At 40.3% G+C, this 14367-nt stretch overlaps 1 protein-coding gene across 1 annotated transcript in view; it reads left to right on the plus strand.

Annotated features, from left to right (window-relative positions):
- Positions 1-2130: 2130 nt before the first annotated feature.
- The window catches only part of tspan13a (tetraspanin 13a), a 37046-nt gene continuing 24809 nt past the window's right edge, over positions 2131-14367 (plus strand). The window contains exon 1 of the mRNA XM_052015954.1: positions 2131-2595. Within this exon, the coding sequence (XP_051871914.1) occupies positions 2533-2595 (63 nt within the window). The 5' untranslated portion in view covers positions 2131-2532. The remainder of the gene's footprint in view (positions 2596-14367) is intronic.

The following is a 14367-nucleotide window of genomic DNA, read 5'->3' on the forward strand; positions in this document are numbered from 1 at the left end:
TCGCCTTCTGAAGAAGTAAAGGCACTGGTGAGCTTTCTTGGCCGTGGCGTCTACATGGTTGGAGCGGAACAGGCTATTGGTGATGTTCACTCCTAGGAATCTGAAGATCTCAACCCTCTTGACCTCAGCACCGTTGATGTAAATAGGAACATGTGGACTGCCCCCCCTCCCCCCCCGAAGTCAATGGCCAGCTCTTTTGTTTTGCTGATATTGAGCGAAAGGTTGTTGTCATGACACCATATCACTAGACTCTCTATCTCCTTCCTGTATTCTGACTTGTCATTATTTGAGATATGGCCCACTACGGTGGTGTCATCTGCAAACTTGTAGATGGAGCTAGAACAGAATCTGGCCACACAGTCATGAGTGTATAGGGAATAGAGTAGGGGGCTGAGGACACAGTCTTCTGGGGCACCAGTGTTGAGGATAATTGTGGCAGAGGTGTTGCTGCCTATCCTTACTGATTGCGGTCTGTTAGTCAGGAAGTCAAAGATCCAGTTGCAAAGGGAGGTGTTGAGTTCCAGGTCTAGGAGTTTGGTGATGAGTTTGCTTGGAATTATAGTATTGAAGGCAGAGTTGTAGTCAATAAACAATAGACTAATGTAGGTGTCTTTACTGTCCAGATGCTCCAGAGATGAGTGTAGGGCCAAGGAGATGGTGTCCGTCACAGGTGCTGTTTTGGCAGTAGGCGAATTGCAGTGGGCCATCTGGGAGGCTGGAGTTAATGCGTACCATGACCAGCCTCTCAAAGCACTTCATTATGATGGATGTCAGAGTCACTGGGCGGTAGTCATTAAGGCACGTTACCTTGTTTTTCTTAGGTACTGGGATGATAGTGGTCTTCTTAAAGCAGGTGGGAACCTCAGATTGAAGCAGGGAGAGGTTAAAAATGTCTGCAAATATGCCTGTCAGCTGATCTGCGCAGGATTTAAGGACCCGACCAGGGACACAGACACAAGAGACTCCAGATGCTAGAATCTGGAGCAAAAATTATACATTACACATTATATTTTGTTTTGTAACAAAAATATAGAAAATGCTGGAAAAACTCAGCAGGTCAGGCAGCATCCGTAGAAAGTGAAACGATCACTGTTTCCTGTCTGCGACCCTTCGGTCTCACTGAACTCTTCCATCTTTTTCTGCTTTTATTTCAGCTTTCCAGTAGTTACAGTTTGTTTTTATTTTCAGTATCTGTTTTTGTACTTGACAAGGTTGGTGACCTTCACAGCACCAAAGACAAATTCATGTCCTTGAGAGCTGATATATTGTGCTACTGATTCTGAGATTCATCATGCAAAGCTCTCTCCCATTCTGATAGACAGAAGTAGTTAGGGAGTGGGAGAGTGAGTCAGGGAGTACCCGCCTGCTTAATGTACACCAGACCTTTGCACTATTCTGGCGTCAGATCTTTAATGAACTCAGTGCTTCCTGGGCATAATTGGTACTTTCTGGAAGAGATGCAGGTCCTAACCGCCTGACTCAAGAATACAGCTACCAAAGCTGATATCGCTAATAAATAATAAATAATTGTCATTTAATAGAAAACTTACAAGTAAATCTTAAGTAAATCGAAGACTCGGCCGTTAGAAGACATTTTTAACAATGCAAATGCTGTAAGTTTTAAATAAAACCAGAAAATCCACAGATACCGCCTGACCTGTGGAAGGCACTTCTTTCCACAGATACTGCCTGACCTGTTGAGTTTTTCCCAGCATTTTCTGTTTTTTCCCCCCAAACTCTGTCATTAGGCTGTGTTGCTATCCACTTTGCACAAGGTTGCAGGGACGCAATGACATTGACTTGGCGTGCAGCAAAAGGTAGTGAAATCATTCCACGCTCTGCTGACACAGTAATTTTGTGATGGTACATATTGGCGATGTTGTTTTTTGAATATCGCTGCCATCAACACAATTTGTTGCTGCGCCTCTGGCATTTGGACTGGAAAATCTGGTGAAAGTACGGATGAATTAGTAATTGCGTCTGGTATAGCCTTTCCCATCAGCACTTTACCCTCCTCCCCCTTTTCTTGCATCGTAAAACGTGCTTTAATCTCTACTCATGCCAATCGCGAGAAAAAAGTCACCGACTTGCAACGTTTGCCGCTCTATGGCTGCCTAACTTACTGGATATTTCAAGGCTATTGCTGGCTTTTTAAATTCAGATCTCCAACAGCCAGCAGAATCCTGATCGTGCATATCCAGTCGCCCATTCCTAGCAGGTTGGAGATGAGGTGAAACAAACGTCAGCCGAGCCCAGGCAGCGGCGCCTGCGCACTTAGCGCGGTTCCTGCTTTTTTTTCCTCTTCTCCTCCTCCTCTTCCATTCCGTGATCCTGCATTTTGACGGTGAAAACGGCGGGGTTGGTGGGGGGGTCGCTGGTGGATTTGCAGCATTCTTTTCCTCTCCCTGCCCAGGGTTTCCGAGACGTTGCGAAGGAAGGAAGGAGGGAATTAGAGCGCCGGTGCCTTGTCGGTCCCCTGGAGCTCGCGAGCAGCTGTGTCGAGTCCCCGGGACGCGCGCTTCGATTGTGACGATGGTTTGCGGCGGGTTCACCTGTTCGAAGAACTCGCTGTGTGTCCTTAACCTGCTGTACATCGTGAGTAGGGGCGTGCGGACAATGCAGTGAGCGAGTGTGTGTGTGTGTGTATGAAAGGGGCGAGGCGAGAAGAAAGGTCAGGCGTACAGTAGGCGAGCTATCGCCCGCTACGCCAGCAGGTGCTCGGCTTGCGAATTGAAAATATCACCGTGCCCACAAAATACCATTACATGTATTTTGTGTTTTTTTTTGCTAGTTATAGCGCTTTGCGTGCTGCATTTGTTTTAAATAATTGTTTCGTTGAAGGCGATTTGATTTCATGCATGGAAGTGGTCTTGTACATGCATCGCCTGCTAATCCAAGAGACGATTTGCGGTGTCGGGGTCCTCTTGGATAATTTTTGCTTTGAAAATAATTTCCAACTGCGCCGCATGGTTGTTTTATACTAATCGGCGTAGAGCAGCTTTGTCAACGCAGCGTGGAAGTGAATTTGCATGAAGATAAGGAAGCTCTTGGGTTGGGCGTTTATTTTTTTAAATGAGACATCATTTGCAGTAGGGCAAGTTTTTCAAGCGTGATTCGTTTTTTTTCGCACTAAGCATTAACAGTTTTAAGGATGTAATTCATTGTGCATCTAATGACTGTCAGAATATTCAAAGGAGGTAAAAGAGTAGAGATGTGCCATTTCCCAATATGGTCAATTCTATGAATAATTAACGTAGACAAGAAATTGTAACCTCTGATTTTGGTGACACATTATGGATTAAGATGTTTATTCCCTTACCATTGATTCGAATAGCCTGTATTTATAAATTGAATAAATTGGCCAGGGTTCAAATACACGTCATCAGCTCGGGGCACAGCCTTGTGCGAAACCAGTGGCTCGTCAATTTGGTCTAGAAATTGCACTTTGGAAACTGATATACTGGACCGAATCAGTTTTCATGCACACAGCCTTTTTGTTTCTTTTTGTTTTTTAATAACAATGCAGTCCGTGTAAAGTATGACCTCAACAAGTGATATTCATATGGGACTGGATTATTTTCCTATTTTAAAAAGTGTGGGAAGTACTCAGTAAGCCTGGAGAGCGAGGAACAGTTATTGTTTCAGGAGCTGAAGGGTCATTGCCCTGAAACGATAACTCTTTCTCTGACTACATGTGCTGCCTGACTTGCTATTTTCAGCCATTTGTTTTTATTTCAGATTTCCAGCATCTGCAGTTTGGAATTTTTGGTTATTTTCATTATTGCTCCACATTTAATGAGCTAAAGTTCCCAGCAGTTGGCTTAGGTGTGAGGTCATTGTAGATTATTTGTTTGTTAGTTTGAATTTGGGCTCCAAATTGATCAATTTTTTTCATTATTTTAAAATAATAGCTCTAATATTTTTATCATATCTGTTGCCAATGAAGTAACTGAAACATGTTGAAACAGAATTTCTGTGATTTATTGTACATGGAGACAGGTCTGTGTTTGTTTTTTATTGATAACATGATGTTATTCAAGGAAAGGCTAAATTCCTTTTCTCAGGAAGGGGAAGTCTGACAATTAAATTGAGCATTTCCTGCAGGAGTTCCAGTGAAGTCGTTCTGAAGATAGGTAGGATATTCATTAAAAGTTGATTTATAATTTGTGCATTTTGTTTAAAGACTTCTGTGTTTTCTTAAAACACTGCAGTATTTAATGACGTCTCTGGGAGAGTACATGCTACCAACTTTTCAACAATATATTGTAAAATAAAAATAGTTGATTAAATTTTCAAACTGGCAACTGACTTTAAATCACTGATTTCCTAATAGCACAGCTGATATAAATATAGTAAAGCACAGTAAAAGTATAGAGATTGCAATTATTCTTAGACAATTCATCATTTATAAAAACTTGAAATTCCCCATCCTTTCCAAGACCATATTTAAGGGCAGACAGAAGTGGGGGATTTCTTGATGGTGAGTATTTTTATTAGATTCAGTAAGTGAGTCAAGTTGGGTAAGTGCCAAGGGCAGTCTAGAATTGAGCATTAGAACAAGACACCAGTATAATCAGGAGCAGTGTTGTCATGATGAGATATGTTGCAGAAAACTGGATAATAGGACATTAAGTGGAATAAAACTGGTAGAAGCAAGAATGATGCAAAAGCAAATACTGTTAACCTCTTGACCACATTGTCAACAAATTTTAAGAATCCATTATCATAAAAGTAATCTCAGAAGATCTAGAAAAGGTCTCAGCCTAAATTCCAAAATCTCTTGAATATCAGAGACACCAGTTCTGGACAAATACAGTTTGTAAGGTCACACTTGCTCTGGAAAATGGTCGTGTGCATTGTAGAGCCAATGTATGCAGATTAATTATCTGCGTGGAACTAGTAGAATTTATATCGAGGAAAAGCTGAGAAGGGATAATAAGAGGAATAAATATGGACTCTGATAATCCACAAAAGTCTAATTAATATGAGAAAATGCATGAAAAGCTGCATGAGGAATAGTTCAATGTACATTGACAGAGAATTTAAGCTAGCTTTCTCTGGTATACTTCCTAATTTGAGAAGGGTGACTTTACCAGGGGGAAAAAAAAATGAAGAGTCATCTGATGTCAGGGGGTGAGTGCAATAAGTTTCATGAATAATTGAGTCCTCACGGAATGCAAAATACTGGTACAGGAGGCTATGAGCAAATCAAGTAGTGGAAAAGACTTGAACATTATTAAGTAATCAATGGGAACCCATTAAACAACATGGATTTGGGGGAGAGGTGAGGAATAGAGATGGAGGAGCAGAGTATGGACTCTGCTGCTCAAATGTGTTGGACACCAGGAGTAGGTTAGATATTGGTGAACGCATGAGGAAGAAGAATTCTAGTTTTATATATCTGTAGCCACCTAAGAGCACTAGAAGTTAGATACAAGGACCAGCAGCAATAGGAAATTGGAAGCAACACACAAAACACTGAAGGAACTCAGCAGGTCAAGCAGCATCCATGGAGAGAAATGGACAGTCAATATTTCTGGTTGAGACCCTTCATCTGGACTGAAAGGCAGAGGGGAGGTAGCCAGTATCAAAAGCTGGAGGGAAGTGGTGGAGCAAGCTTTTATATACATTATTATACTGGCTCCTTCCCCTCTATTCTTCAGTCCAGATGAAGGGTCTCGAACTGAAACATCGACTGAGCATTTCCTCCATAGATGCTGCATGACTTGCTGAGTTCCTCCAGTGTTTTAGGTGTTGCTCTAGATTCCAACATCTGTAGTCCCTTGTGTCTCTAGGAAATTAGGATGTGGCCAGTATATCAAAAATATGATTTAGTCCAGAGATTGGAAAAGAAAATAATTCTAGGGAATATAAAATCCTTAGAAAGGAAGAATGCTAAACTGGAATTGATATGGATCCATAGGGAAGGAGAGAAGTAAAGCAAGTTGTGCAAAATATTGAAGTTACAAAATGAATTACTTTTCTATAGAAGTATTTACTGCGGAAAAAATGCTAACTCTGGTTTGTTTACTACAGACCAGTGTAAGGAGAGCAATTTTCTCTATGAATAGATAACAGCATGTGTAAACAGGAAAATCATTTTAATGAGAGAATTTAATCTTGTATCAGATAGGAAAATCAGTGCAATTTAGAGAAGTTGATAAACATATAACATGATTGCTTGATTCACTGTCAAGGAAGCTGCAACAGGAAAAGCACATCTCCATGCAGTATTTGTATAACTCTCCCACACACAAAAACAGAACAAAGCATGTTACATGGAGGCGATCATGTTGCCATGGTCACAATGTTCATGTTGATCATGATCTTGAAATCCAACATACCAAATGTGAAAAGGTGAAGTTTGAAAAGGTGAAGTTTGAGTTAACTTCAAAAAGGAATACTTTAAAGTTGAAGGGGTTGCTCTGCAACACATCTGGAGTTACCATATTAAGTCATGGAATATGTTAGTGGCTGGGAGATTGTCCTCTATTCAATAGAAAATAAATGTAATTACTTTTAAAACTATAATGCTGAACATGTAGAACATTGGAATAAAATAAATCCCAAAGGCAAAGCAAATATTATGAAGAATATGATTCTTTGCAGTGATTTGTGGCACAGGTCATCGAGTAGAACTCAGAACAGAAATCCTTGTTGATGTTTTTATTCTCCTGCAAAGCAGGTGGTGCTCACATGATGCAAGTCATGTGCACTTTTATTTTTAATGCAACGTACCTGAAGAGTTGTGCATTACTGCTGGCTTTAATACCCTGCATCTTCACAACTATGAAATTTAGTACAATACAACTTATTTTGAGTATTTCTGACAAAAATAGTAATGGAGTTTAGGAGGCCTTTTAAGACATCTGAGGAGTAGTTGTATAATATGAATACTTTTTATATTTGATGTTTGTTAATATTTAACATTAGCACAAGAATATAGAGAGCTGAAAAACTTGATACATTTTAAAACTTATGGTTGAATTTGCAGTAGAGTACATGTAACTGTTAACTATTTAGGATCTATAATCAATTCTCACATTAATGAAGAAGATAAAGATACAAGATCTCGTGAAACCTTATCGAAGTACTGTGGATTGTAGATGTGCATTATTGCAAAACTGACTATTATACTTGCTTCTAGAAATGTTTTGCACCCCACATTATTGGTTGGGTATAGATCCTATAAATGGTACTTGAGTGCAGATTTTGATCTGTAAACTAATGTTTAATAGTAAGCAATAATTATTGCAAAAGCAAACCTAAATACCTGTTTTTAAAAAAAAGTACACAGCAGATAAAATAGTAGAATTTTAGCTGATGGAGTGCTGTAGTTGGGGAAAGATGGAGCAGTGTGTGGATTAGATTTTCTACTGCCAGCTGGTTTTAATGTGCTGATGGCTGAATAAAGATGTTTTGTCAGGGAAGGAGTGGTGTTGTAGAACATGGAGTCATAGAACATAGAATTGTGAGAAACAAGACTTTTGGCCCATGATGCCGATGCCAATGCCAAATACAGTGCCAAATTAAGCTAAATTTCTCCTGCCTAGACGTGATCCGTATCTCTGTATTCCCTCAAGTGCTACTATTGATTCTGCTTCCACTGTTACCTCTGGCAGCCTGTTCTCAACACCTACCATTCTCTTGAAAAGAAAAACACACCTTGTACATCTCCTTTAAACTTTCCCCCTCTCACCTTAAATGCATCTCCTCTAGTATTTGACATTTCTACCCTGGGGAAAAAAGATTCTGACTGTGTACCCAATCTATGTGTCTCATAATTTTATAAATTTCTATCAGGTCTCCCATCAGCCGCTTCTGCTCTAGAGGAAACAACCCAAGTTTGCCCAACGTATGAGCTCATAACCTTTAATCCAGACAACATCCTGTTAAACCTCTTCTGTACCCTTGCCAAAGCCTCGACATCCTTCTTGCAATGGGGTGACCAGAATTGGAGTCGGCAACAAACTTCTCTTTTTGAAGCCAATAGCATGTAGATCAATTTTTTTGGCTCTGTTGGAAGACACAACCACACTTCCTTGAAATGTTATGTAGTCCGTTCATTTGGAGTATCTGTTGGGTTTCAGTCATTTCAGCTACATTATAGAAAGTTCCTCCTTTTCAAAATTAAGGGCTTGTGTCTGTCTTCATATTCATTGCTTGAATTTTGTGTAATGATTGCTTAGTTGGCATGCATTCTAGATCATTCAGCATACAGGTCTTTGAATATGTCACAGGCTGTGATACCCTATATTGTGGAAGCCAGAACCTTGAACCAAAACCTTGTGATTCTTTCTATTGTGTAATACTTAGTGCAAGTAGTCAGTCTTTTTTGTTATAGCTACATAATTGTTCAACATATATAGTCACTTCATGAATAATATGGAAGAGATTTGTTACATCTTCAGATTAAATTTTGACAGTGAAGTGACATAAGGAGGATGCCTTACTGAGGTATATATCAAGAACTTAAAAGCAGTAATTCATTATAGTAAATTTCTTTAAACATTGTTATTCCTTGAATCTGGTTTCTTTACTTTCACCATATTGATGACAAGCATTTTAACCTTATGACTCTGAAAGGTGGAGGGAAAGTATTTTGCTGTATGCATGGTATTTCCAATTCATGGATCTGGTAAATGTTTTTGACCCACTCCCAGCACATCCTTCCCCTTCTCCAATTAAATCCAATAATAGGATTTGCAAGTTGAATCATAGAGTGCAGAAATTAACCCTTTGGCCATCAAGTACCCATCTATACCAATCCCATTTACTGTCACCTGCTCTGTAGCTTTCTATGCCTTGGCGATTTCAAATGTTCATCTTGGTACTTTATTAATGTTGTGAGTGTAGCTATCTTCCCCGCCTTCTCGGGCAGTGAGTTCCAGATTGCAACTACCCACTTGGTGGGGGGGAAAGAAAATCCTCTTGTGTTCTATGCCCTAGCCAATGAAGGCTAGCATCCTGTATGCCATCTTGTTTATCTGTGCTGCCACCTTTTAAGGATTCATGGACTTGTAAACGAAGGTCCTATTCCTCTATCTCTGAGGCCCTAGAATTCATGGTATTAGACCTTCCAAAATGCATTACCTCAGGATTAAATTCCATTTACCATTTGCTCTGCCCAATTTACCAGCTGATCAGTATCATTCCTCAACCTACAGCTGTCCTCCTCGCTATCAACAAAACTACCAATTTTCATGTTAACTAAAGTTGTACGCCATGCATTTAATATTATTTAAATCAATGTGAATTCCTTAAGGCTTCAGTTTAAAAAAAACATACTAGAAATAATGGTATTAGTCATGGAAAAGCAGCATTGAAACATGCCCTTTCACCCATCAAATCCATGCCGACCATCAAGCACCCAAATTATTATTATTATTGTAGTCGATTTCCCTCTGGCACTTGTTATTGCTTTGCCTTTGAGATCCTTATTCCCATCTTGTGCTGAAAGACTATTCATTCTAGAAAGTTATTTTAGATCCACTTGCTCTCTCCTCTCAATAAACTTCCTGTCAACTAAACCTTTGGATTAATGTACTGTAAATTGTCCCTACCATTGCAAAAGGCTGTCCCCTTGGCTATGCTCAATTCTCAGATGTTTCTACTACTCTCGATGGAGGTAACTTTACCAAACAAACATTTAAATGTATCCTCATGACTCTCATCCATTCAATCACTTTTTAATTCCATTTCCATTTGGATAATCTCAAAAAAAAAACTTGTTCCTGAAGTCATTTGCCGTCATTAATTCTGGAATACCAATCCTTTGGTCATCTATTTGTAATGTCTATGCAGCTGTTTTGCTTCCTGCTTTGCCCCTTTCTATGATGAATTTCTCCTCAGGAAAATCTTCATCTTTTCTTTGGTTACCACCTTCAGTCAGGTCCAAGGGATACAAAATGGCTTGGTTATTGATTGCTAGATTTGGCTTAATCATATCAAACACTACTCTCCCAAAATCCTTGCTCTGGGATCACTTGTATTGAGCAAAAATAACTGTAGTCTCTTTTTTTTCTTTATGGATCACTGTCCTATGGAGGCTTTGTTCCCGTTGTCCTTGCTCTCTCTCTAATGAATGTGACGAGCTGGTGGATTTTTTTGTTTTGTCTTCATTGTGGAGGTAATGGCTTTGCTCATTTCCTTTGCCCATTAAGATCTGAAGTCTTAACTCTTTCTAAAGTAGCTCCTGTGTTCCTTGCCCTTTTCATTAATGAGTCCTTAATAATTGCACCACTATTCAAATCCATGTTCATCTGACTCCCTGCAGTTGTTCACTTCTGAGCACCAAAATGTTTCCAACCAAAATTATGAAAGTATTTACAATTATGATCAAAGTGCATTGTCCTCTCTTTCCCTGAAACCTCTGGAGTTTTTAACACATTTCCTCTGTTGTTAACTACATCTACATGACTGTAGTTTGTACTTCTCAAGAAATAGTTTCCTTCCCAATTACTGTTTGGTCATGTCTCCAAATACTCGTGGATTCACATGTGGTGTCATACCTCCTAAGAATGTTGTGTAGATTTCTTGATTTTAGAACAAAATTATGCTGTGTTTAGACATGCTTCATAATTGGATCAAACATCTCTTGGCATGTAGTTGAAATTTCCAAAGGCTTACTGTATGTTCTCTGTTGCATTGAAACTTCATTGTGGGCTGTAATTGTTATTAATTAAATAATTGATGCATTTTATCCAATAATTAAGGCATAAAGTGTTTTCATAAATGGACGTTTCTTTAGAAATCAGATTCCAACATTAACATCTGAGATTGTTGAGCTAGTTTGGACAAGCTGTACGTGGCTTATACTTTCAAAACAGCCTTGCTTTGGAATTGATCACAGACATGTCCACAAGGCCATTGTTTTATTTTGACTACAGATATTGTGTCCTGGCTTTTGGATGGGTTTGGTTGGACATGGTACAGCTGCTAGATGAAAGATGTAAATGTTGTATAGAGACTTTTATTGTTAGGAATGGGTTTGGCACAAACTATTCGCTCAAAGAACTTGCCAATTTAAAATGGGAAAATACAATGCACTTCAACCCCAATCAAGCAATTTCAGATATGCCACAAACCTTTATCGTTATCAGAACTGAGACTGAAATTGAAGCTTTAAAGCTTCCTTTGTCTAGAGAATGAAGAAAAAGTATATTGGAAATTTGGAGGGAATTTATTTGCGTGCAGAAGAAAGGGGTCAGAAGATGAAGTGAAATACAGGTCTGTATGCGATTTAACAAAAAAGTGAAAGCAGATAATGGTTCCAAAGAAGATCAACTATTAAATAAAAGCCAGATGAGAAATGTGCATGGTTGGAATATTATGCACACAAGATGTGTTTAATGTATCTGTTACACATTTGGCATAGGAGAACTTTTGGCTATCAAACCAAAGGTGGAATCAGTAGAAATTAGCAGGAGCATGGTCCAAGTTGTGAGCTGTAAAGAGTTTGGGGGGCGGGGGGAGGAAAGTGATGTGGACCAGAAAATAAACTCATTAGAGCAGGACCTGGGTTTCAAAAGACTTAGCCACTAGTGGTGCAGCAGAGAGGCCACAACACAGATAAATGGATGATTGGTGGGGAGGAGAGGGGGCATGCCTTTAGACTGGAAAGTATTGAAACATGGTGCACAGCAAAGCTGAAAGGATTTAACAGTTTGAGCCTTTTACTGGGTCGAGAATGATGTGGATCAGCAAGGGCAGAGGTATTATGTGGGCAATTCTTGGGCTTGACTAGGATTGGATCACTGAGTTCTAGACAAAGTAAATTTTAAGAGGATGAAGGGGGCGAATCAGCAGAACATTCTGGTATTTGAGTCAAAGCTGGGTAGAGGAAAGGAATATATGTGTCACAGAAAGCAGTTTTAACAGAAAGCAAACTCTCATTAAAGCCTGGGCTGCAATCATTTTGATGGTAATCATGGATGTAGCCTTGTCCAAGACAAAATCTACATGGAAGAAGAACAGCTAATATTGGCAAAAACATGGCTATTTTTGACAATACATTCACCAGATACAGTGCCATTTAAGTTTGGAGACATAGGAGATTGCAGATGCTGGAACCTGGAGCAACACACAGTGCTGGATGAACTCAGCAAGTTGGGCAGCATCTACTGAGAAGCGGACAGTCTGTTTTGGGTCGAGACTTGAAGGGTCTCAACCTGAAATGTTGACTGTCCACTTCCCTCCAAAGATGCTGCCTGGCCTGTTGAGTTCTTCCGGCGCTTTGAGTGTTGTCATTTAAGCTTGCTAATGGTTTATGATGGTATTGCTGTTGCTAAATCAATGGAGAGATCACAAATGAATTTAATGACCTCTTTATACAACATTGTGCTTTTAGTCACAGTGATATCTTTTGTGTCCCTCTAACTTTAATTGTCCCTCCTACTTTGACTTTGCTGTCCAACTTCAACCTCATGGAACACTGAAGGTTAAATAGAAATATCAAGAATTGTACTCTATTTTTGCTTGGCACTTTCAATCTTTGAAATGCAATGTTAGTGACTTCATAATTTAATTATGCCCTCCATTTTCTTCATTGCAAAAGAGCATCTGTGCTGATGAGGTTTGTCATTGAAGAAGGATAAAGTGGTGGGTGGTCAGTATCAAGGCTATCTTGCTTTCACTCTGGTTTTGTGGGTTCCAAGTTGGCTAACGTGGGAACTTGAGACTGTTCCACAGATGGATGAGTGGGTAGTTTGTGAGGTGGCATGCTCCTCCCCCCTATTACAGAAGGCTTCTGTGTGCTGTCAGTGCATGGCCTCAAAATTTTCAATACCAAATGCTCTCTCATCAATTTGAGTGGTCATGGGCCAGTGGTTCTCAGGAATCAGCGGAGTTGTTTCATTTCTTCATCTGAGCACATCCCTGAATCTTACTTTGTACATCTGGTAATCTCCTTCCATCTCAGAGTTTGGAATAGTGTCCATTTTGGGAGTCTGGTGTCAGACATGTGAATGACATGGCCTGCACAATGTAGCTGACTGAGAGTAGTTGGGCCTTAATACTGGACATGCTGGATTGAGAGAGAGCACTTATGTGGATTTTGGTAATCCTTCCTGTCAGTTTGGAGGATTTTCTGGAGATGGCACTTGTGGTATTTTTCTAGTGCCTGGAGATGATGCTGTAAGTAGCCCAGGTCTCAGAAGCAGAACAATCTGCTGCCTAATAAACAGTGAGTTTTGTACCTGATCCAAGGTCTTAATTTTCATGTGTCCTTTTTTTCTCAAATGACCAAAGGTTGGGCCTGCTGCATTTCATTGATGTTTCCCATTTAGGGAGTGGTGGTTACTGAGATATGAGACTTGGTCCATGTTTTCCATGAACTTTATTGTCAGAGGACGGTGTCCTGCAGTGGAAGCAGGATGGGAGAGGAATTTGGTTTTGCAGAAAGACCCTTCCTCTTGTGTGCTTTGGTTAACAAGCCCTCCCAATGTGCACAAACACAAGTGATGTGCACAAAACATAGCTTCCCACTGAAGTTCAGGTAACCTTGGTTCTGGAGTGTAGTTGCTGCAGGCTGAGTAGTTTCCCATTAGTTCTGAACCTCAGTTCCACTCCCACTGGAAGTTTGGTGGACATGAAGCGCAACACTGCAGCGAGAATAATCCATCAGTGCAGGGAAGTGATGTAGCTTTGTGACGCATTTGTCTTCACTGAGATTAGTTAGAGTCATGGCTTGCAAGCTGTGGTGGAGTAAATGCAAGGTGAAGGTGAATTCTAGTGGGCAGCCAAATTGGAGGAGGAGTCAAAGGCTTTGAGGTGAATGAAAGCCATGCAGAGTGGACGATGCTACACCCTGCACTTTTTTCTTGGCATCGTCATGCAGAAAACTTGGTGACCTCAAGAACAGATGGTGAATGGAGAGGGCGCAGGAGGCTGCCAACAATGACACACATGGGAGCCACGAGTGGGCAAACTCATCAGGGAGAGTGGGCCAGTCAATGCCCACTGGAAGGAAGACTTGAATACCTCCTCAAACTGACTCTGTCCTTAACATCAGGGCTCTTGACTCCATCCCACATCCAGCCTAGCTGCCATTTCCTGATCAACAAGAAATCAAGAAGGTCGTATCCAAACTTAAAAATAATGAGGCCTTGGGAGCAGACGGTATCTACATTGAAATCCTACACCTCAACGATAAAGAGCTTTGGTCACAAATTTGCAATGTCATCATTCACCTCCAGAAAGAGAGGAAGGTATTGAAGGGCCCGAGAGCTGCTGTAATTGTGACAGTCTTCAAGGTGTAGTAACTGCAGAGGAGTCTCCCTGCTGTCTGACACGGGGGAAAGTCATCGTCAGGTCCTCCACAAACACCACCTCCAATGGCCGAATACATGTTCCCCAAAATCTGTTCAT

This window comes from Pristis pectinata, chromosome 5, assembly GCF_009764475.1.
Source record: "Pristis pectinata isolate sPriPec2 chromosome 5, sPriPec2.1.pri, whole genome shotgun sequence".
Taxonomy (NCBI): Eukaryota; Metazoa; Chordata; class Chondrichthyes; order Rhinopristiformes; family Pristidae; genus Pristis; species Pristis pectinata.